At 38.7% G+C, this 24,277-nt stretch overlaps 1 protein-coding gene across 3 annotated transcripts in view; it reads left to right on the top strand.

Annotated features, from left to right (window-relative positions):
- The window catches only part of akap6 (A kinase (PRKA) anchor protein 6), a 302,904-nt gene that overhangs the window by 49,816 nt on the left and 228,811 nt on the right, over window positions 1-24,277 (top strand). For all 3 annotated transcript variants that reach the window (XM_075448839.1, XM_075448841.1, XM_075448840.1), the window contains exons 4-10: window positions 13,581-13,690; window positions 13,940-14,081; window positions 14,417-15,052; window positions 15,645-15,992; window positions 17,917-18,057; window positions 18,145-18,294; window positions 18,385-18,645. In XM_075448839.1, the coding sequence (XP_075304954.1) occupies window positions 13,581-13,690; window positions 13,940-14,081; window positions 14,417-15,052; window positions 15,645-15,992; window positions 17,917-18,057; window positions 18,145-18,294; window positions 18,385-18,645 (1,788 nt within the window). The remainder of the gene's footprint in view (window positions 1-13,580; window positions 13,691-13,939; window positions 14,082-14,416; window positions 15,053-15,644; window positions 15,993-17,916; window positions 18,058-18,144; window positions 18,295-18,384; window positions 18,646-24,277) is intronic.

Raw genomic sequence — 24,277 nt, forward strand, 5'->3', positions numbered from 1 at the left:
AGTATCTTATTTTGACATAAAGCGTCCAGGATGGAGTTGGCCGAACTTTATTTGAGTTAATTGCAGGCACTTGGTGGGCACCAGGCCCAGTGACAGAGTGGGAGATGGGAGCAGACAGATTGCCAGACTGCTGTTTGAAATTATATTCATGCCTCTGGTGATATCTCTCCTCCTTCATCATGTCCTTGCTGCTCTTTTCTTGCTTTGTTTCTTTCTTTCATCCTTTCTTTCTTTGTCTCTCTCTCTCTCTCTTTGTGCCTCTTTTCTTCTCTCTGTCATATTTAAAATTCGTTTGCCTGCAGGGCATTTTTCTATAACCTGACCTTGCCTTGGAGTGACTGCAGGACATGATTATAGTGATGCAACTACTGGTTCTGCGTGTGTGTGTGTGTGTGTGTGTGTGTGTGTGCGTGTGTGCGTGTTGGTATTCCAGCCTCTTAACCAGTCTTAGTATTCTGCTGCAGGTGGTGTGTAACAGCTGCTTGGAGAATGTCCTGGAGTAGTTTGAAAAGAGAACGCTGCTTGTTTATATATATATCATATATATGAACACACAAACACACACACACACACACACATATATATATATCGGACAACTTCAACAGAAAAACAACTTGTACTACACAATTTTATAACTTTAGAATTTTTTCCTATCAACCTGGCAATGGCAATTAAGCCAAGAGAGTAGAAGGTCCACACAATTATTTTAAGCTCATCTTTATCTACAAAACCAAAGACATTTTTTTGTTTTTAACTCCTAACCTTAAACGTTCGCAAGTGAGAGGAAAAGTGAATAAACTGAGTGACATATTCAGCAGAATGGGTCTGGAAGTTGTAGTGTGCTGCATAAATGTCTGTGGATTAGCATATACTAAAATCCTCCTCCGTACATGTGTTTGTGGCCAAATCACCTGTGTGAGATGTATAGCACGCTGTGGAAAGTGCATGTGATGATGTACGCAGCAAGATGTGGAGCTTGAATATAAGTAAGGTGTTAAAATTGAACATCATCAAGTCACAAGATGTGAAAATATTGAATGTTTATGTGATGATGTATAAAGATGTAGCTGCGTCTGTGTAAGTGAGTAAAACGTATTAACACACGCAATACGATTTTGGACCATTTATTGTTTTAGACTGCGGAGCTGTTGGTATGAAAACCTATGTCATGAGATCAAGTTTTGAAGTTTTTTCATGACAATCGTTTTCTTTACAGGCTGAGAAATACAAATACTGGACCATAAGAAGTCAAGTCAGTTTCTTCAGAAAATCCTTAGGTTTTTAGGAGGCTTTAAACACTGCAAGTGCTGCAGCTTTTAGTGGGTGATTGCTTTTAATCTGTATCCAGTGTAGTATTTTTGAGAATTGAAAATGTTTTAGATGACTTGCAGATGTACATTTCCACAGGACTGGACCTAATGGGTGTATAGCTGCTGATGTCTGGACATCCACAGTCCCACCTCATTGATTAAAGTGATCAAATTCAAATAAAGACAGATTTTTATGGTTACCCCCTAAGAAAAAAAATCTGCATCTTTCCTAAGAGGTGGAACTTTCTCTTTAAAAAAAATACAGGTATTGTAAAGTAGAAAGTATACAATCTACTTTAAAACTGCCATTTTATAACATAACTCTCTCATAGCATAACTATAACGTAATAAATCAATTTTAATTTAAACACATTGGAGATGAGCTGTTTATCTTACAGAAAGTTTTCACCTTTCTCTTTCTGGAAGATGATGAACAAATCATTTTCTAGAATTTTTCTTTTCTTTTCCTTTTTTTTGATTCAGAGCAACACTGCTTTTTTTTTTTAAATTATACTTCTGAAGCCACAAAGTCCAGCCTGCTGTCTCCCAGCTGTCAAGATATTTCTGTTTCCTGATGTCACATCGCAGCTACGCAAGGAATCCTGGAATGTGATCTTAACACAGGGGGCAGTAATGAATGTAGGGTGAAGAGGGAGGGCGGAGAGAGGGACGGAAGAAAGGAAGGAGGAGGGACATTTGTTTGCTAAGTTAGGTGTATAGGATTACTGGTATTAAAAATGCAAGCAATTGGTCCTTGGATTTGTCAAACTCTCAAATGTGTTAAAACATCAAAAATGAATCTTTCATATCTCAAGTTTCTCGTTAAATTGTTGCATGGATAAAAGATCCTCAACTACCTCCGTGCATGTTTCACTCCTGACAAGAATCTCAGTAACATGACAAAAGTAATTTTACTTTACTTTACTCTTGCCTACCAGGAGCTGTCTACCAACATATAGAACTTATTATTATCTCTGTTATTATGAACCAGGTGTAGTGTGGCTCAAACAAAGTGAATGAAAAAGCTTACCATGATGAGGGAGCCTTTGACACCTTCCATTGGACATATACAGTTGAGTTAATGATGAAACACACTGTCTTTCTGGAACATAGACTTAACCTTCACTTCCTCCTCATTTTTTCCCCCTTCGCACCACCCCCTCTACACAGCCGTCAGAAGTAACAGCTGTCGCCTTGCAAACAAAGAAAGTGTGTGTGTTTGGGAGAGAAAAAGAATGTAGAAAGAGTTGGTTCTCTGTGGGTTTCTTATGTGGAATAAAAAATATTTTTACAAAGTTAGGGGATGTTGTTTGCATGCATGTGTGATACCCATGTGGGTCCAAAATATCAGAATCAGAATGAATCAGAATGCCTTTATTGTCATTATAAGTGGTATAACTAAATTTAAAGCCACCAAAAACAGTGCAAAGAGTGTAAATATAAGAAATATAAAAAATATATAAGTATAAGTATACTGGAGAAGCTGTGGAACACTATAAGGTCTTGTTTATAATAATCTTCCTATTAGTTGTGTTAGGTATGGCAGCATGTGGAAAACCTCCTGAGTCCCCTCTCGAGCACCAGGTGCAATACTGACTGAGTAAATATGGAATATTTGCTTTAAAAGCCTGTTTGATGCTCTCATTGCTTTATTGAAACATCAGTGTTCTCTTTTGAATAGTGAATATAACTAAGTATTACAAAATCAGGCGATGGAAAAACATTTAATGGCATGCATTGTTTGGATGTTTATCGTTCTCTGAATCTATAAAAACTGTTTGGCTGAATATTCATTTATGCATGCGGATGGCACGAGTGATGATCAGCGTTGTTAGACTCTTTTGGCCATTCCCCACAGGGACAACTTCAAATGATTTGGTTTGGTTGAGAAGGTTTGGTGTTACTAACTTAGATGTTGAGCCTTGTACGGCTGCACTCTGATATGATAGTATTTAACCCATACTTATTGTGTTATTGTAAATGTTTTAAGACAGTGTTTTTGTAACTTCATAATTTACAGCATTAAAATAGTCCAACCCAAAAGATGAAGAGTTTCAGGGTTCTTGTCCAGAAAGCAGTTGTTGTGGAGGCTCTAGAGATAACTTCTCGACTTTTCTGATTAATCCATCATTAGTGTAAGACAGACTCATGCTTTGCTCAGAAAAAAAGTCTACGTTGTGTTGTTCTTCATAACAGAGTGACTCTTTGGACATTAACTCAACTCAACTTTATTTATAAAGCCCTTTAAAACAGCTGTGGCTGAAACAAAGTGCTGTACATGAATAACAACACGAAGTATAAGGCATAAAACATGAGAACAATGTAAAAACACTAATAAACAATATCAATAATAAAACAATAAAAACAATAAAACAATAACAGAAACAGAGTCTCATGCTGGGTTAAAAGCCAGGGAATAAAAATGGTTTTAAGATGAGTTTTAAAAATGGACAGTAAAGGGGCTTGTCTGATGTGAAATGGGGGATCATTCCACAGTTTAGGTCTCAGTACCTCCAGGATAAGGATGGAGCAGCTCAGAGAGGTAAGGCGGGGCGAGTCCATTTAAAGATTTAAACTAATAAAAGAATCTTAAAATGGCTGCCATCAGTGATTTCCATTTTGGAAAAGCCACATCAGTGTTCTGTTCTTGTTTTCTTCCTTTGTCTATCCTGAATGCGTTTTTGACTATTAATGTTTTTTCGCTTCTTTGATGAGGCCAATACTTACCTGTTCATGCATTACGTTATTACGTAATGATCTTCCATTTCTAAAATGCGAACCCTCAAACGTCTTGAAAAAACATTATCTACAATCAGTGATTTTTCAGGTTTTTGCTCCTTTGTTGCCATCTGACCAGTTCTCTTCATCAATGAGTCTTTTATGGCAGTAGTATGGCTTTTCTCCCATGTGGAGATACTCAGCTCAAAAAAATGTTAGAAATGTTATAGACCTTGTTACACAATGAAAGTTTGAAATCAACCACATTTGTACAAAGGTTAACACACTCATGACACTTATCAATGGACATTTGTGCTTCACAGCAGGAATTTGGGCTGTAAAATTCTTCTATCTATCCATCAATCCATTCTCTATACTTACTTAATCCAATTCAGGGTGAGAATGGGGCTGGAGCAAGAGGCGTTCACAATTTCTAGGTTAACAATTCAGAATCACCAATTAACCTAACATGCATGTTTTTGGATGGTGGGAGCGAGAGAGAACCAATGCAGGCATGGGGAAAATAGAAAGGCCCCATCTGGGATTTGAACCAGGAATCCTCTTTCTGTGAGTTGAACACTGTGCAGCTCTGCCCTAAAATTAAAATTAATCTGAAAAACTGTGTTGCAACGAGCTCAGCAATGTAAAAGTGGGACAAATGTTTACTCAAGTACGACACGAAAGATTCACTCACTGTGATTAAATTTGAAAATTGAAAAGAAAATTGCAAATTGGCATTGTCTTCAAAATGTATTTCCAATATGATAAGCAAAACCTACGGTGACATCATCCTTGCAAATGTATTATAGACAGGTTTCTGTCCAACGTCATCACAAAGGTGAGTGTGCAACTAGGGGACAGAAAGCAGCACTCAACCCTTAGATAAATAGATAAACTTTAAAAATCATAATTCAAAAGTAGAATTAAAATGCGATGGAGATCACAGCCCGTTGCCAAGAGCAGAAGATTGTGGTTCCAGGCTAGTAAAACAGCAGACTGAGCTGTCATGAGTTCCAAAGTAAGCAACATCTGAAGTGTTTGCAAAATTCTAAACTCTGATCCCATGCCCTTAGACTCATCTCTTGAAATTACAAAGAGAACATCAATATAAGCATAAAAATCTATCAGGTTTTCTGTCAGGTTATGCAAAAAACTCAGCTATATGACAGCTAGTTCAGTCGGGGACAGTGGCTAGAATGGATTATATTGACCGTGCCATTTCATAAATACGTCATCATGGACAGCTCAAAATGCTGCTGTAATTTGTACTTTGTTTGATGAAAATGTATGTTTATCAAAGAAGTTATGGTCTTGTGACTGCCAACCACAGTTTTGTCCCTGGATGCACGTGTATCTAACACAGTCTGTAAACAAGTAAACTTTTTACATGTTCGACATCCCTCCTGACACCAAACCTGCTGGCCCAGAGGCTGCTCTAGCTTAACTGGAAGCTTACCCACCCCCAACACAAAAGGGATGAAGATGCTTTAAAATCTAAAACGTGAATGCTCAGATTCTCACTTTCAGGCTCTTCCAAATTATTCCAGGATACATGGAATCTTTTTTCCAGAACCAATCAACTCCTTGTAGGAGTTTTTCCACCAAAGCAGTTCCAGTGCTGGTTTGGTGCCAGTCTAACTTATTTTTGTTTTGCCCACCAAAGCACTGGCTCCACCACAGAAGAAGTGGTGCTACACTGGCACCAAGTCTTTGCGGGCCAGCGCAAAGAAACGTTCAAGTCAGGGGCTGGGTGCAGGGTTATGGAGATTAACCAGACCAAATAAAACGTTGTAACCGCCACATTTAAAAGGAGTCAGTTTAGTATTTAGTCTGCTTAATTAAAGATGAGGTGAAGTCAAAGCAACAGAGGAAGAACATGAAAGCAGTGTTCCTCTCATGTTCACTCTTTTTAGTCTTATAAATCGGCAGTTGCATCTGTTAACACTACCCAATGCGTCGCATAGAGCTGCATTCACGATCAATGTTTGCAGCTACATTCTTAAACTGTGTTAGCAGCTATGTTTATCAATATTGTCAAGTGTTTTAATAAAATCATCTAGACTTTATAAATCCCTCTCGAAACAGGATGTATTACTTACCATTCATACATGGGGGTTAGCATTTAGAAAGACTGGTCAGCATTGCAGAGACCATGGTGATGTAACACCACAGTTTATTGGGAAAATCAGACAAACTTATAACCTGCTGTAATTTTTGTGAGGAATTTGTCGTTTGGATTATCCCCTGCCCTTTTACAGAATTAACTTTTCACTGACCTGGCAGAGGCAGTTCACCTCATACACATATTCTGTATGTATTTATTGAGTTTGCTGTGTTTTGCTGTATTTTTTATTGTTTTTGTTGCAAAACACAAAACAAAAATAGTTTAAAAAAAATGCATAGCGAAGTTTTGATTTATTCTCAGCTGCATCTGCATCTGTGTTCACGACAAAGGGCAATATAGTAGATTTGTTATCTGTTGGGGACAAACATTTTCCGTCTGGAAAGGCGTTAGCACGCTTCAGTTAGCTAGCTGGTGAAACAGTTCACTGTATTCACAATAAATAATGAAAAGAAAACGGTAAATTACTTAAATGAAAACATGGTGGAGTTAATCTACTACATATCAATTGCAACTGAATAAAGCCAGCTTTACTTTTATTTTCCTCAATTGTAAATCCTCTGAGGATTACCTATAATCCTTTGCCCGTATATCATGCAGGTATGTTTCCATACCAGCAGGTGGAGGAGTTGTCCCATTTAGCAGGATTTTCACAAGAACCATTTTAATTTTGTCACAAAAATAAAGGTTTCAGCCAAAAAATTAGGTTCAGGCTGACTGAAACAAATCTTTATTTTATTTGCAAATTGCTGTTGTGTGTAAAAGGAGCATCTTACAGTCTGTCAATCTGTGGGCTGTTTGTGTTGATCTGGATTCAGTAAAGAAACAGAGGAGGAAGCGAGGGACAGTACAACTGACTGATGTCTGTGAGTTGTAAGTGGTGAGAATGACACCTGGGATCTTGAGTTTGTGAGTGTGAGTGTCGAGGGGCGGGTGAGTTCTAAAATAAACTTTCCCAACTGTCGCCCCTCCTCTTACTAAGACCAACAGCCCCATGGAAGAAGCAGGTCACCACACAAATACACACACTGCGGGTGTGTCAGTCGATAATCAAATCCCACAAGGCAGTACCAGCATGTTTGGTGTCTTAGTTTTTATAGTGTGTTAGCATTTGAGAATCCTGTTTTTTCCTTTTCCATTCTTTTTTTGGACACAAAGGATTCAGGTTGATTACTTTTTTGGTGTTTAGTCTGAAAAAACATTGTCAAATTGGTGTGAAAAGGTAAGCAACAGACTGAATATTGACTGCTTAAAATTTTGTTGAGAGTCACTCTTATCCAAATGAAATATAAAAAAGTCTTAGGGTGTTTAATGCAAGTTTCTAAATGCAGTTTTTGGTCATTGATCTGAATGTTCAGCTTCTGCTGTGTGCTCTTCAATGGCACAACATAAAAACTTGTGTACGCTAAATTTTTGTTCAGATATGTAACTTGAAAAGTTGGTGACTTTACACTATAGTCTTTCTTCATACTTTGTCAATCTAAACACAAAATCATCACGAGTATACTGCTAGTATGTCCTTAATATTGCATTTGATATGTGAAGTATCTATAATCAGAGAAAGGAACACAGACAGTCAGCTCCTGATCACTTATTTACCCTTCAGTTTCTGCAGTAGTCTGTATCTCATTTATGCTCCTTTTTCTGATTGAAAGACTGATTACAGTTAAACTAAATATGTTTTCATTTCTATCTCAACAAAATACAATATTTTGTGTGTTATACAAAACATATATTGACTCTTTCCCCCTGCAAACATGAGTGACCCTCATGTACCTTCACATGCTCCAAGGATGTGCTAGAATACCCATGATTAATAGAACAGCTGGCTCTTGTGTGAAACGTCCCTGCTTTGATTGGTAGACACCCACATGAGCACAAAATGTTTGTGCTGTGGTAAGATGCAGTAGTCCCTGAAATAGGCAGTTTGCACTGGAAAAAACAACAACATCAAGGACCTCTAATTTAAGTTGTTTTGTTTGGCTCTGTTATGAACGTCTACAAAAGATCTTTCTTTGCCACTATAGACAAGACCTTCATGTGTATTGAACGTTTTTTGAGAGGACTTCGAAACACATTTTTCTCCAGGACTTTAGTCACAGTATTGTTCAGTTTGTTTAAATGTCTGGAAGGAGAGAGAAAAAATGCAGAGTTTCAGTAAATGTTGCTTCAGAAGAGAATTCAGACTTTAGAGTCTTTTTGCAGAGGTTATCACTTTGAAGAAAATTACTGTAACAAGTCTTTGCATCACAGCAGCAGGTCTTGGTTGTCTTTGAAGCGGCTTAATTTGAATACTCCAGGGGGAGAAGAACCACATGGTATTTGATCTCCAAGGTAAAGCATACTCTGTTGATAGGCTGAAGTGGAGAAGTTGAAGGTTATTAGATCGAATGGGTGTGGATGAGGCCAAGCTGTCACAAGCGGTTTGAACGTGGCCAGTCTGAAGCCCTTGATGTTGGGGGTGATGAGTATGAGCTGTGATTGGAGCTGAAGCATAAGTCTGCTTATTTCAGATTGATTTTAGGCAATTAGAAACCCTGCTGGATGTATGGACTCACTGATTGACAGGTCATATCTTGACTATACGTGACCAGAGTATAAGAAAATGTGCATAGTGTGTTTTTTGATTATTAAATTATTCTGTTTGAATTTTTATACATGAGTGTCTTATAAGCGATAAGATAGCATATTAAATGTATAAATACATGCAATCTTAAGTAAGCAGACATGCCTAATATCACTATACATATATATCTCACACATGCATACTGTTTATATTGACACATGTTGGGGGCTAACAAGCCCTTCAAAAAAATAAATCAGTCAAATTGGAAGTTCTCCTCCCAGCTATCCTGTTCTTAGTTTATTAGTTTTTCTTAATTATTCATTTTCCATGGACTCTTTCTGTCACAAAAGAGCAATGCTTAAAGGACATTTGTTGTTTGTTTCCAATGTGAATGTAGCCATGGTTTAGGCAGAGTGGCCAAAAAATGAAAGCTTAGTCAGGTCCCAAAGCATGCACCAGTATTAAAACTTGACTGAAAAGTCACATTTCTTCATGATTTATGCATTGTTAAAAGAATAAGTAATGCATGACACTGTTGTGTCTCGGCTACATGATTGTATTTACACAAAAAAACATTTTTGTTGCGGCTCTGCTGTGGCGCAGCAGCTTCCTGCACAACTCTTTTTAACACAGGAATGCCTTTGGGGGCTGCACGGTTCAATTCCCAGCTGGGGCCTTTCTGTGTGTAGTTTGCATGTTCTCCCCGTGTATGACCACCACCCAAAAGCATGCATGTTAGGTTAATTGGTGTCTCAAAATCCTCCCTAGGAGTGTGCGTGAGTGTTTTTTTTCCCTGTGTGGTCCCGTGATATACCTGTGTATACCCGGCCTCTCACCCAATGAGATGGGATAGGCTCCGGCCCATCGATGGATGGATGGCCAGCAACCATGCAATAACTGCTGAAATAAACTGAAAATCATTAGTCATCATCATAAAACATAAGCCGTTATGATGATGGATGATCAGACTATGACATAGATGGAATGATAACCCTTGAACTCATATGTTTTTGTGTGGTGCTTTGTAAACTAGAGATGTACTCCAAGACCAAGTCACCATGACAGAGAAGTTTTCACTTGTTCCGTGATATATGCACTTAAAGAGAGGATATGTGCACATCTTCACGCAATATCTTTTCTCCTAGCTGACTATCTGCACCAAAGATCTACTAACAATTTACTTCAGATAGAAACAACAGACTTGGTGTTAATTTAGTCAGACAGGCCCTCTGTTGAGTGCTCTGTATGTGTGTGTGCGTCTTGTATTAGCATTTGAAAGCTGTATATAAATTATTGAAGCATCTGAAAGACACCGGTGACATGTTCACCACTGTTTTAGAGGGACATGACAGCGCTTTGATGATGAAACTGAGTGTGTGTGTATGCCAACGAGATTTCAAGTATATTTTGAGTGGATTGAGGGAGTGTGCATGTTTTGGAGATTTGCGTGTCAGATATAGTTCACTCAGTCTTTGTGTATATGTGGAGTTTGTTTATCAAATTTTCTACTAGTGCGCCTTTCCAGGACAGGATTAATTAAGATCTCTTCTAACTGTGCTCTCTTTTGTCTGGGCTGTTGATTTTCCACCAGGACATCTTTTTTCACAACAGCCTTATTCCTCAATTGTCAGGAGTTCAGTTGCAACATATGAAAGATGCACAGAACAGACAATTTACTACAGATTTCCTGACTGAAACAGGCTTGAAAAACTCCCAGTAATGTCAAGCAAATCAACACGTCTCTATTTTTGCTAACATGTTAGTAAATTAATCAAACGTGCTGATCTGGAGTGATGTTTGTGTCCATATGTCAGGTGATAAGGCATCTGGTTTGGTCTGCAGCAGTGTCCAAGGCACATCTGCTTTTGAAGATGCTACTCACAAGTTTGTCTTGAGCTGTGTCTGGTGCGGTTTTGTATGAATTCAGCTGAAAGAATGAGAAGAAGACTTAATTGTAGCAAAAGCATGACACGGAAGTACCAGAAGATGTTATAGATAGTGTTCTCATTATTAAATCAAATAAAGCTCGACAAGGGGCACCATTCCTTCGATAAAGGAAAGAAAAAACCATTAATTTTAAAATTATTGTTAATTTGTCTTTCTCTACTTCATGAGTTCTCGCTTGAATTGACCGAAATTACATAAAGAAACAACAATTTGTTAAATATACACTACTCACAACATATAATATTTGGCTTACGAGTGAAATTTTAAGATGAACCTAGAATACATTGTAACCTTCTAATGTGACCTTCTGTAAACTTTTGAATGCACATGTCCAACTGTTCAATGTTTCAGTACTTTTTCGCACAAGTTGCTGTTCGATCATGAAAATGGTATCAAAATGTAGCTTGTGATATTACTGAAAACCTTAAAGAACCTTTACAATGATATAAAACACATTTTATAAAATTTCAAAAATCTAACTGAAAGTGAATCTGACGAAAATAGCTGGTAGAGGTGTGAGAGGTCTCTTTTTTTTTGTCTTGCTAGATAAAAGTAGATAGGCGTCATCTTTGATGTCCAGATAAAGAAACATTTGTTCTGGTTTCTCCCCTGACGCTCGTAGAAAGGGGTTCCTTTGTTTGTTCAAGGAAAGCTTCGCTAGTTGGCATTAGGGCGTTAATCTTTTCCACACAAGTCACGGGACATGTCAGGAGGGAGAGAGTCCCTCAAATCGTCTCCAAAGGACAAAGGTTGCGGTAAATAAGGCGATGTCTGTCTTTTCCTGGTGTGGAAATCCCACATCTTGTGTCTTTAAACCAACATTACCACACAGGAATGTTGCTGGGACCCCCCAAAGATTAAGTTTCATATTAAACTCACACTTGAGTTCGCAACACTCTATACATTTGCTATAAAACCAGATGAAGGAGCAAAACTTGACCAGAAAAAAAGTGTTGAACTGTTTATTGTAGAGAATTTTCTTCAGGTTCATCACACTTGAACCATATTTTATGATTTTTATTTTTCTATGAATTTACAAAGTGGTGTATTCATTGAATTAGATGAGTTGGTGCGAAACAAAGGCTCTCAGCCAGACTTGAACCAAGGATGATGCAAATGCTTCTGAGTCAGTAGTTGACCTGATTAGTCGGTTTTAACATCATTGCCAGCATTCCACGTCAGACATTTAATTTCATGTCAGACTAGATGACTACAAGGCACTCAGCATACTTTATTTAGCTCACATAGTTTCTAGACTCTTGCAGAACTTATGCTGAATCTAAGTGGCCAAAAGCTGGGTGGTGTTGTACTCATGTCAAAATGACCAACCCCCATGCAATAGGGTTTGAATGATTTTGCCGGTGACTGGTCACAGTTGGTTCATATTTCGGACCAAAATACAAGAAAAAATGTATTAACTTTTTGACTTAGCCTGACACATGTATGCCGAACACTGCAGTCATACAGGGGATGTGGAATTCTGTCATGTACTGTGTATCTGAGAATGGACAGTAGGCCTATATTGACCACATGCAATCAATGGGTTCTAGCAAGCAGTTGATGTACAGTAGTGTAGTGACAAATGTACTTTGGAACAGTGCTCAGCAGGTCAAATTGTTAGCCAAACTAGCATGAGCCAAACTGGCAGCGTGTGTGACCTACATTCTCACATACTGAGCGTGGCTTTAATAAAGGCAGTAGCAAAGTGGGAGGTGTTGTCTTGGTGGGCAGGTCACCATGGAGCAACACAGTGACACAGCAGCCAGAGATGGATGTTGAGTATCACTCCAGGGTTCAGAGCCAGGTCACCTGCTTTTTCAAAGGTCATCTAATTTTAGTTTCTGCTAGTTTCATAACTGCACAGCAATATCACATGAGCAAAATAATGCTAATGAATACAAAACTTTGACAAAAATGCATTACTAGTTTCTCTCTTTATGCATGAATAAATGTGAATTATTTTGTTGTGTAAAAGTGAAAAAACAACTATTCAATAAGAAAAAAAAGGATATGCTATCCTTTAAATTCCTGATTTTCATCAGGTTTAGTTTAAAAAAAATGCTAAGTAACTTACAGTTGCAATGTGCATGCATGACTATAGTTGATATTCAAGCAATGCAAATGAATGGTTAACCATTGTATGGTGTAGTGAATGATGACTATTGTTTATTTTAGGCCACTGGGGAGAAATGACAGAAAATAGCGCAACATTTAAGAAAAAACAAACAAACAAATAAACAAAAACTATTGATAGTTGAGTTTGGAATGTATTTAGCTTAGATACTTGATGCATGCTGAAACTGCTAACCTCTTTTGTACAAAGTTTGAAAATCACCATGAACAATCCTTAAGCTTATCTAATTGTGTCTTGTTCAATAAATCTGTACAAATCTAATTTGTATGCTGTTTGGGTGAGTAAGACTGCTTCAGGGAAAAATAAAACAATGCTACAAGCTGGGGTTTTTTTTGGAATTCATTAGAATGTAGTTCTTTAGATGTGTAACCTACATGGTCATTGTATCTGTTAACTTTAAATATTTCTGTGCAGCAACTTCTTGCAGCTGAAGCTATTTTTGCCTGGAGTCTGTCTGCCGGTTTTTATGGCATCTGAATTTAGTTGAGTAATATCAGTCAGTCTACAGCTGATATTACAGTGACACTGTTGATCCCTGGCAGACAGGATGTGTTCTCCATGTTTTCTAACACATACCTAAAATTGGTCCCACATGAAAGTGACTCATATTTAAAAATGGAGACATGACCTCAGACGTCCCACAAGTTCTGCTTTTCCAGCTGGAGGTGTTTTTGTTCTCTGTTGGCTCCTATAGATTAACACACAGCTGTCAATTGGATTAGGGGCTTTTGTTCACTCATTTTGCAACATTGCATCACTTTTTTGAATGTTTTGTGTCCTTAGGACATATGTGAGGACATCTCAGACCATGTGGAGCAGATTCATGCTTTGCTGGAAACGGAGTTCTCCCTGAAGCTCCTGTCCTACTCTGTTAACATCATTATTGACATACGGTAAGGCTTCGCAAGAGGACATAAGATATTTTTTTATGGTGATATTTGTGCTGTCATATTTCTGTGCTAGTCTGATTCATCTCATGAGAGTAAATGAATGCATAAACAATGTGACAGTCAGCTGCAGCTACCCCTGTCACCTCAGTGTAATGTGATAGTTGTCCACGTTGATATTTAGAGGATATAAATATCTATTAAACAAATGCGCTGTGATCTTAAGCTGCTGTTGTTATGTCTCATGGGATACAGGACAGTGCAGCTGCTGTGGCACCAGCTGAGAGTATCGGTTCTAGTCCTGAAGGAGCGTCTGCTGCAGGGTCTGCAGGACTCCAACGGAAACTTCACCCGTCAGACTGACATTCTACAGGCCTTCAGCCAAGACCAACACCAGGTTTAACACACACACACACACACACACACACGCTTTTATTTTATATGTAGTCGGATTTCTTTCTCAACACTTACTGGTTTCTTAATTGCCTTTTCTGACATGGCAGAAAGCTGATTCTAAAAAAAAGAAAAGAATAGAAGAAGCTGTGTCTATATTTATGAAATTATTAAAACAACATAAAAAAATCTCAAAATTCCCTTCTATTTATTGTTGTTCAGAAAAATGTGAGAAATATCACTAAAGACTAGTGTAAATGTTGTTGTTCTTGTTTTATGGTTGTAGTTTTTTAAAACACAAGTATCTAGATATCAGAGTAACACATTTTCCCCCTCCAGACCCGTCTGGATGCTCTGACAGAAGTAGACGATTGCGGTCAGCTGACTATTCGCTGCAGCCAGGACTATTTTTCTCTGGACTGTGGTATCACTGCCTTTGAACTCAGTGACTACAGTCCAAGTGAGGAGCCTGAGATCCAAGCAACGGAACCCACAAGTGAAGACTCCTCCCAAGAGGTCAATCGCACCCAAAACCCGGAGCCTGTCTTTGAGGAGAGTGAAGGAAATCACCTGTCAAACCAAGAACTCTATAACAGTTTACCTGAGCTCTCAGCACCGAGTGAGTTGATGCACCAAAACCATTCTCCACCTATGTTACTCACAATGCAATGTGACACACCAATCCACAGTGAAAGTTCGAAGCGTCCTCTACAAGGTGCAAGCCACAGCTCTGAAGTGTCGCCCACGCAACCATCCCTTCCCAAGAGAGCTGCCCTGCTCTCGAATAGAGCAGCCAAGGCTGAGGACCCAAAAAGAGGTTTTGGAAAGGTTAACCAGCTCTCTGGGCTCCAGCCTCATGCTGAGCTGAGTCGAAGCACCCCTTCTCTTGTGGATCCTCCAGACCGCTCCAAGTTCTGGTTGGAATTGGACTCAGTTTATCCAGAAAATGTTTCACAGTCCTACGAGAGCCTGCAGGTTTGTCCTTTTTCATTTGTGCAAGAGATTTTCATTGTTTTGCATTTGAAATATCCAAAGTTTAAATAAGATTCAATCAAAAACTAAACAACTTGCCAGCTATGTTGGAAACAATGTCACCCCCCAATGGATAATTTCTGATAGATCAAATCCACCGCAGATTTACCTAGAAAATAACTTGAACCATAAAATGATTTTATTTAAGGCAGAGTATTAGGATACACATGAAACCAAACAATTTCCATTTTAGTTCAGCAGTAGTGTTCATGTAGTTCTGAAACACTTATCAAGTTAAACAAGAATGACACAGATTTGATAAGCGTGAACATGTTGAAAATACTTAAAAATTAGTTTCACAAAGGAAAAAAACAACACAAAATTAATGCATGAGACATCTGTGTTTCTCGAGTAACATTAAGGATATGATTAAACAAATAAATTGCTCCAGTGGTGCCTGTTTCCTCCACCAGCTGCATCTTGTTTTTGTAACCTTTAGGGAAAGAGATTATGAACTGTTGTTATCATTTCCCCTTCTCTATATTTGTTCAGTAAATCAGAACAAAATCTAAAAAAAATCCCATTACTTAAACAGGTTATGAATGGGAACGACGCCCAAAGGCACCACATGAGCTCTACACATAGAGGATGCTCAGAGGGCAGACTGCTACCTGACCGCACAAGCTCATTCGTGGCCAGACCCACTGGCAATGCCCCCCTTCCTCTCCAGAGCTTGATGTGTCAGAATGAAGTATCAAACCGAAAGGAAAGTACACAGAGGAAAAAACATATATACAGTGAGGGTGACTCTGACTCCTCCTTGCCCTCCCCCATGAGGGAGCAGCTCCTATTCTCAGACCTGGAGGCATCCGGGGAAGATTCAGATCCCCGTCTGCATCCGGGAAAGATGAAGGTCTGGATTGTGAAGCGCCAGGGGCACAAGGTGAAGGATGGGTTCTTTTGAACATTTAATGCTGCGTTAAAACTCTGTTTGGATTGAGGAGCACAGGTTGCTTTATGCAGATTTGTGCATCCCTTTCCACATGTTATTATTATTTTCCATGATCATGATGAATTAGCGAGTATTTGATATCTATCGTGGTAGGTTAATTGGAAGTTTTTCTCAAAGTGGGGACTTATTTAGTTTTGATAATGGGCATACATTAATGTGAAAGTACACTCTTGGTCAGTCCTAAGGTGTTTTATATCGGGACATAACAGAATACATTTTGTCCTTACTAATTGTTAAAATTAGGTAAATTCTACTTCAGATGAAAAACAACACATGGCATATCACACTATGTCATTATAAATTTCATATAAACTAATCCAAGTAAAAAATATATGCGAAAATGGAAGTACACCCTTACTGCTTCCTTAGGATTTAGCAGGGTAAGTGCAACAAGTGCTGCTAATCAAATGTAATTGACTACATGGCAGTATGAATTAAATGTGCAACTGAACAAGCCACCACAAGAATTGTGGAACACTGACGTGCTGATACAAGAGAAAAAAGTGGAAATGTATGATCATTATGTGCATATGGTCCTTTCTAGGTCTTAGAATATGGTAAATACAACCTCAAATGAACAACAACATTGCATATCATTCAGTGTCATTGTTTATTTAACAAAAAAATCAGACTGTAAATCAGCTCTTTTACATATTGCCTTTGCCAATCCAACAATTGAGTAATATTAACAGGGACAGAAGACAGTGATCTTAGACTAATCTGAAAAGTCGAATAAAGTCATGTCATTTAAATACAAGCTCCAGTGAGTTCCAGCTGTCTTGTTCTATTCAGGGAAGACTTGCCCATCGTGCACGGCAGCAGCGTGCACGGCAGCAGCGTGCATGTAGTTGACACAACAACACTAGCACGGACGTGACAGAGAAGACTAGGTTACGGATGCTTAATGCAGTTTGTGACAGGGAACTGATTGTGACTCGTTAACAAGGGACACCGACTGAAGTAAATGGTAAATTAGCAGCTCAGAGGTGACGGCGATGTTAATGTTGGCTGTTAATGCTGCCTTAGCTCATTGCACATGCACATCCTAAGCTAACTGATGCACTTTATAATTTTAGGAAATGTTGTCATGTTGTTGTTTTTTTTTATTCTGATAGAGATGGACTTTACTGTACAACTAATTTAATGTACAAAATAAACAATAAGTTAAACTATAGAATCAAACCCTCACCCTTTGTAAATGCTAGTTTTTTTTCTATTGATGGACATAAGAGCATTTTTTTCCAAGTAAACCCCGAAATGCAGGTGAGAGAGAGTGAGATCCAAATGACATTACCTGTCTGCATTTATCACAACGACCATATATTCCATTAGAATTATGTTAACTTTAATCCATATCAATTTATTTTGCTTAATTAATACTTTTTTTTTTTTAATTTCCCCATTAGCGAATGAATAAAATATTTTTCTATTCAATTTATGAGCCGTTGTCTCCCAGAAAACTTTCAGGTTTAAATCAATTTTGGAATAGATGTCTGGAGCATTTAGATGTCTTTTAGGCCTCTTTTTAACCCCCCCCCAAAAAAAAGATTTTAGTGAGTGAAAGAGGGTCTGCCTTCTTTTTCACATGGCTGTATTTTAAAGCACTAGCTAAATAATGTTTTGTTCCTACATTCTAAGATGACACATCAGTAAATTGATACTAGCTGAAAGATAAACATTCTACATACAGTTTGGTTGTCCTACTACATGTATCATTGCGAAACCTGTGCAGATGATCATTCTGACTTTGCATCTAGCCATTTCTCTGTTTGTAAGTTTTTTTTTTTCCTCTTTTCAAAATGACCTTGCCACGAGTGAATTACAAATGTTTATATCCTACTCTCTTATCTGACAGAATGCCCATGAATCATCAAAAGTAAGCCCAGACAGGGAGCACTGGTATGGGTCTGAGGAGTTCCTGGCTCTCCCTGCTCAGCTCCATAATACTGAAATGCTTGCCATGAAACTTGAAAGTTTGACACAGTCCATCCCACTGGTCAGTAGAGAATTGGCATCCCTATTTCGTCATATTTCTAAACTTAACCACTATCTCTGATGTTTTCATTAAAACTTTTTGTTGCAGAAGCCTGATGACTCTGCCCAGGCGGCTTTGCAGGATGTGGATGACTGGGAGCTGACAGAGCTCACAGATTGGGACATAGCAGATAGCGGAGACAATGTGAGCAACACAGGGGAGAGTGGGGACGATGTTCCCTCTCCTTTGCCATCACTGGTATGACTCATATTTGTTTTGTTTTGACTCCTCAAAAGCTTAAAAAAAACAAAAACTGAACGAGTAACACTTTTGTATACCTTCCCTCAGCGTCCTTACAGGCAAAACCAAGTCAGCCGCTTTAGCCCCACCTCTTCCAGTGATATTGCACCTTCACTCGATGAAAGCATAGAGTCTGGCCCATTCAGTGACCTGCAGTCTGAAGACGATGAGGGGAGGAAGTCTGCGGACAAAAGCCTTCAGCCGACAGCTCCCCCGGTGGATGAGCATCGATGTGCTTCTTTGGTGCAACAGCTTCTTGAGGACATTCAGAATCAGGATAAAGACCCCAATATCTGGAGGAAGATAGAGGTATTCCTGTCTAGTGTTCTCTATACTTCAAAGTTCTGGCTTTAATGTACATGTAGCTCTTACCCTTTTGCATCGGGCTTGCTTTTAATGTCAGTCATTGACCTCACTGTCTGTGTTAGAGACAAGAAATGAAACTTCAAACCTTCCATAATTTTCATGGCTCTAGCTGGCTTCAACAAGTCCATGCACCATTATCCAGATGAACGGTAACAAGTTGAACCAAAACCACCTTAGCAGCGAGGTGCTTTCATCTGTTCACTGCACCTGTCTTGATGGATTGGAGGGCTGGTATTGGATCATTTCGTTGCCCTATTAATTCATCACCTCACTTCTAAAGGTCACATTTGATTGGCAGGCAGATTATTGATGAGGCTGCCCGGTGAACTAATCAGTCATATCTGTCATATTGAATATGGTAAAATGTCAATAGCTCTGGGGATTCCTTTCCTCTCATGGCTCATCCCTTAATTAGCACTATAAAGAGGCTCTGCTGCCTTTAATATTTTTTATTGTTTTATTTTACTCAGGTTTGTGTCATTCTCTCATCTTTATTGCCTTCACATTTCAGTTTTAAAATCTTTGATCTCTCGTGCAACATTTTACAAAGCAGCTATAACATTCCAGAATCCTCTGGGGATCAATATGGTTCAGCACATCAATCTAATCTAGTGTCATTAGGGTCAGACGCCCAAAGACTGAATCAGACAATTCTAATAGGATTTCCAGTGAGAATGGTCGGGGTACTTTAGGATCTGTCTGTGAATTAAAAACATTCCAAGTGAAGGCACATCTTTGGAGCGAATGATCAGTGACCCTTTTTGCCAACAGTCGGATCCACTCATGAAATGGTTCCTTGAGTGATATTACCCAATTTTAATAATATTGGCCAGATTGATAATCTATATTAATCATTACTTCACTGATGAAATGTTATCCTGCTCTTTTGTGCCATGAACATCAATGCTGAGAGCTATAGAAATGGTAAATATTTGAATGTAATTGCTTAGTTTTAGAAAATTGAAGATGTAAAATTAAGAAGATGTAAAACTCACGTACAGTATACAGTGTCTCAGAATCTTTGGGCTCTCCGTAAAAAAATATTTATCTGTGAATTATGGGGCAGCTGGATGAAGACCATCTCTCTTTTCTATACAGTATGAACTAGGGTTGTCACAATATTAGAAGTATTGCCAATGGTTCTTTCAGGAGTTAGGAATAATTCAGTAGAACATTCAAGACTATATAGAAAACCAGGTGGAAATAAAATTATTATTAAAATAATTTAGCATTTCTTTTCTTTTACTTATTCTGAGTCCATTAAGGAATATACTAAGTTGAAGACTGACTGAGTTACAATGACCAGACAAACATTGGGATTGGGCCGTCCAGACCTTTTTGGGGATTTTAAGGATTTTTATTTCCAAAGAGAGGTATATTTATTTCTTAATTGTCTAAAACTCAACCAGTCCGCTTCTAATCCTGACTTGCATGCCTTGGCCCCAAGCAACATTATACTCAATCATTACATCTGACAGATCCGTTGTTAACCACAGATTAGTATGTCCTTTAACTCTAAATTTGCGGAAAGAGCCATGTTTATTTATTCCACTCAAGAAGCTTTTGTTAAAATATTTCCTGGCCAGTTCAACATCATCGAAAATAGAAAAATTCTATCCCAATTCAAAAGATATTTTGCGATTGAGCCACAAGTCAAGATGGACAATTAATACCGAGGCTCCGAACAACCGTGCACAAAATTTACTAAAAGCCTTGTTTAAATGTGCCCTCCAAACTGTAGTTATATCAAAACAACAGCAATTAAGAATTGCGAAATTTTTACCTGGAAATGAGGTCCTGAGAAGTCCAGCGTAGAGAGTGAAAATTACAACTCTGCTGGCAACGTGGCGTAACGGGTAAGGGTAACGGCGGTGTTAGCTGAGCCGAAGGCGCTTCGTTCCCAGTTTGGTTCAAAAGTTGACAGCATATAATGCTGTCTCAATATACTGGCAAGCTCAGTCAGCACCCTGGAAAGCAGCCTGAAAGAGGGGAGGCGAAATATGGCTGCAAATACCGCATGGATGGAAGAGGCTGAGGGCTGCTAATGCGTGTGGAGGAGCGTGGAGAGAAGAGTGAGTCTGAGCTTTCCAATCTCATGAAACAGACCATCTACTTGGAAAACAAAAGCGGAGGATCTGGAAAGCCGTTGTTGAAGAAAAAAATCTGCAAATATTTGGTGTTTGTGAGGGATCTGAGGGAAGTCGACCATTGCTGGACTTTATCCAAGATATGCTACCACGGTGGCTGAAGTTGGATGATGACATCTTTCTTCCTGGAGAGAGTGTCCCTAAGCAACTCTAGGACCGAACCAAAATAGTGTGATTCTCTTAAGTTTCAGGATCGAGAGTTTGTCTACCGTTCCTTGAAGCAGTGGGTCATCACGCATGAGGGAAGTAAGCTCTATTTTGCCAAGGATCTTCCCTTCAGTATTTAGCAGAGGCTCAAGTTCAGCGCGATGAGAAAGGTGTTCGTGGAAGAGGAAATCTTCTATGGAAATAACTCACCAAAATCATTTATAGTGTGTATATATATATATATATATATTAGTGGTGGGCATAGATTAATTTTTTTAATCTAGATTAATTTCACTGAAATCTTGAAATTAATCTAGATTAAAATGGCTCATTCAGGGGTCCGACAATCCGTGGGGTTCGCGGAAACAGACGTGTAAACTTTAGTTCCTATCCAAACAATAGTCGTTTATTCCTGAGACTGTTGCAATTGCCGTGTCGAGTGCTTATATACAATAGTGTAGTAACCCCACGCATACCTTTCTCACTGCAATTAATTTTTATTTCGGATTTATTTCGGATTTTATTTCGAATTTAGTTTCTTTTTCACAGCCGCCTCTGCTATTCCTGCTCTTCTCAGGTGTACCTAATGTAGTTTTAATTAATTTGTAACGTGATGTATATCTTGTATAACAAATTGTAAATAACAACACGTTTATTCGTGTCCCTGCCCTCACTTTCCTCATGTTTTTTTCTTGCGGGGGTGCTGCACAGCCGCGGGGCCTTTAAGAATTGAACATTCTAAATGTGACGTCACGAGCTACCAAAGCTACCAAAGCTACCAAAGCAAATTCTCAAGCGAAGCTTCTCCAGCGAGGTCGCTCTTGGTGTACACGCAGCAGGCAGACCAGCTTATTCACATGCATGGCTCCAGCAGTTTCTCTAGCTTCGCAAACTTCTCATATTCAGCACTTGTTGGGAGGGCCAGGTGGTGCTGCTGTTGAGATAGCGTTGTGTGCAGTGCGTCTCTGTTGCGCCACACGCGCAGTATCCTCCCTGCGGCCACCATATTAGGAGCGCTGTCTGTTCCAACAGAGCAGATTTTGTCAACTATCCCCCACAGATTAGCGACCTCCATAAACTGCCTAGCACAGGCTTCTGCAAAGTGGCGTTCTTCTCTTTTCATCACACCTAACGGCAGACAAAGTACATCAGCCTACACCCGAGCTAAAATATCAAGGTAAAAGTCATCACAGTTTGCTTACCTATTTTGACCCAGTTCCCAACCCAACTTTGAGAATAGATTAACGGCGATATTTTTTATATCGCCCGATAAGACTCTCAAATTATCGCAGCACGTTAACGCCGATAACGGCCCACCACTAATTAATTATATATATATATATATATATATATATATATATATATATATATAGAAGGCAGTTAAAGGGAAAGTTTTTTTTTTTAAACCTGGACCTTATTTCTGGCATAAAATATGTTCATCTACTCACCGATAACAGTTTGGTGAAAGTCGGCGTCCTTCGGACGATATTGAGATCACTCGAGATCCGCGTATATCCATATCACGGGAGAGAACAGGGCATTGACAATACAGCCTCTAAATAAGGCATTATTTGTCTTTAGTTCACCAATACTTTAAGACGAATGAATGAATGAACGTGTACTATTGCACTGTTAGTTCATAGCTGCCGTGTTGTTGTTATTGGGGGCTATCGGGGGGCTTATCGGGGGCTTTTCTACACACTCGTCTACTGGGATGACTTCATCGACGCACGCCACTGCAGCACAGCTCATTTACTCTGTGCTCTGTGACAGTCAGCTAACTTCACACAGAGTTTGCTACTGCTAGTTTTGTGCAACATGGCAGGATATTTATCAGATTTTGACAACGTGGACGACAGCGTCGAGTACGATGGACGTCCTTACCGGAGTGAATGAGCTGTGCTGCAGCGGCGCGCGTCGATGAAATTATAACCCATTAGTTGATGAAGTGAAAGAAACACTGGACCAATAAATGACAATACCCATATTAATAATTGGTTGCATAAATATGATCAAAATGTACATATTACCCAAATTCCTAAAAAAAGAAATTTAATACTTAGAGCTAAAAAATGTATACTATTCAAATACAGACAAGTAAAATTGGAACCCCCATTTTCACATATAGAAAATCTTACACTTCTAAACCTAAACGGCAATAAGCAGATTTCTTTGATTTACAAAGCTCTGATGACATATGATAATGAATCGGCCCTTGACAGAATGGAGAAATGAAAATTGGATCTCATCAAAACACACGAGACTGATTAGGAAAGAACTTGTTTCAAAGTCCATAAACGAACAATGAATACAAGAATGAGGTTATTGCAGTATAGGTGGCTGATGAGAAATAACATATATTACTTTTAGATATTTTACATAGTTTTACACGTTTCATACATGCATTTCTGTATTGTTGATTATCTGGCAAAAGTTAAAAAATATTGTTGGGTCATGCAAAAAATGATTTCATAATGCATTTTTCAACAAAATTAGGCTAAAATTAGGTCAAGGATTGTCGATTTTGTTTTTTTAAGGCACTTGGGATTAGGTGTTGTAGGTGAGTTAATTAATCGTGTGAGAGCAAAGGTTTCCCACCATGCTTTCAATGGGGCATACACAGACAGCCCCAGTTCAAATCACCAACCAACACCATTTCATTGTATTTCAGTTGTGACAGAAGCTTCACAAGAGTAGATAGTGAGTTACTAGAGGCAGATAGAGGCCTCTAACATCCTGCTTACACAATGTGGTGATTTCTGGACAATTCAATTTCAATTGCTAATCGTTCAAGTTCTGTACTTATTGACTCAGAGAACACTAAGTAAACATCAAAGTTCTGCTTAATTTATCTGGCCACTCAACCTTTTCTTTGTTGATCAGTACGATAGACATTATAGCCATTGATATAAGTAGCCTTATCATGCACAGATTGTTTAAGCCAGGTTTCAAATAGGACTACAATGTCAGCATGTGTTGAGTCTATCCAGATCTTTATTGTATCCAGTTTAGGGTAAACTCTGAACATTGATATGAATAATAGAGACCAGATTTTACTTTAAAATTGGCAGGTGTAAAACATCGTGCTGGTGTGCCAGGCCCAGATTTGTCTCAACATTTCCTTAGAGCAATAACAATAATACTACTAAAAAATTGTGTTTTGTGTTACCAGTTTTAAGGTCAGCCTTCAGTCTGAAAAAAGTGTGCAACCCGAAGGTTGGTGGTTAGATGGAAGTGTCCTTGAACAAGATGCTGATCCCCACATTGCACAGTATATTATT

This window comes from Odontesthes bonariensis, chromosome 17 (assembly GCF_027942865.1).
Source record: "Odontesthes bonariensis isolate fOdoBon6 chromosome 17, fOdoBon6.hap1, whole genome shotgun sequence".
Classification (NCBI taxonomy): domain Eukaryota; kingdom Metazoa; phylum Chordata; class Actinopteri; order Atheriniformes; family Atherinopsidae; genus Odontesthes; species Odontesthes bonariensis.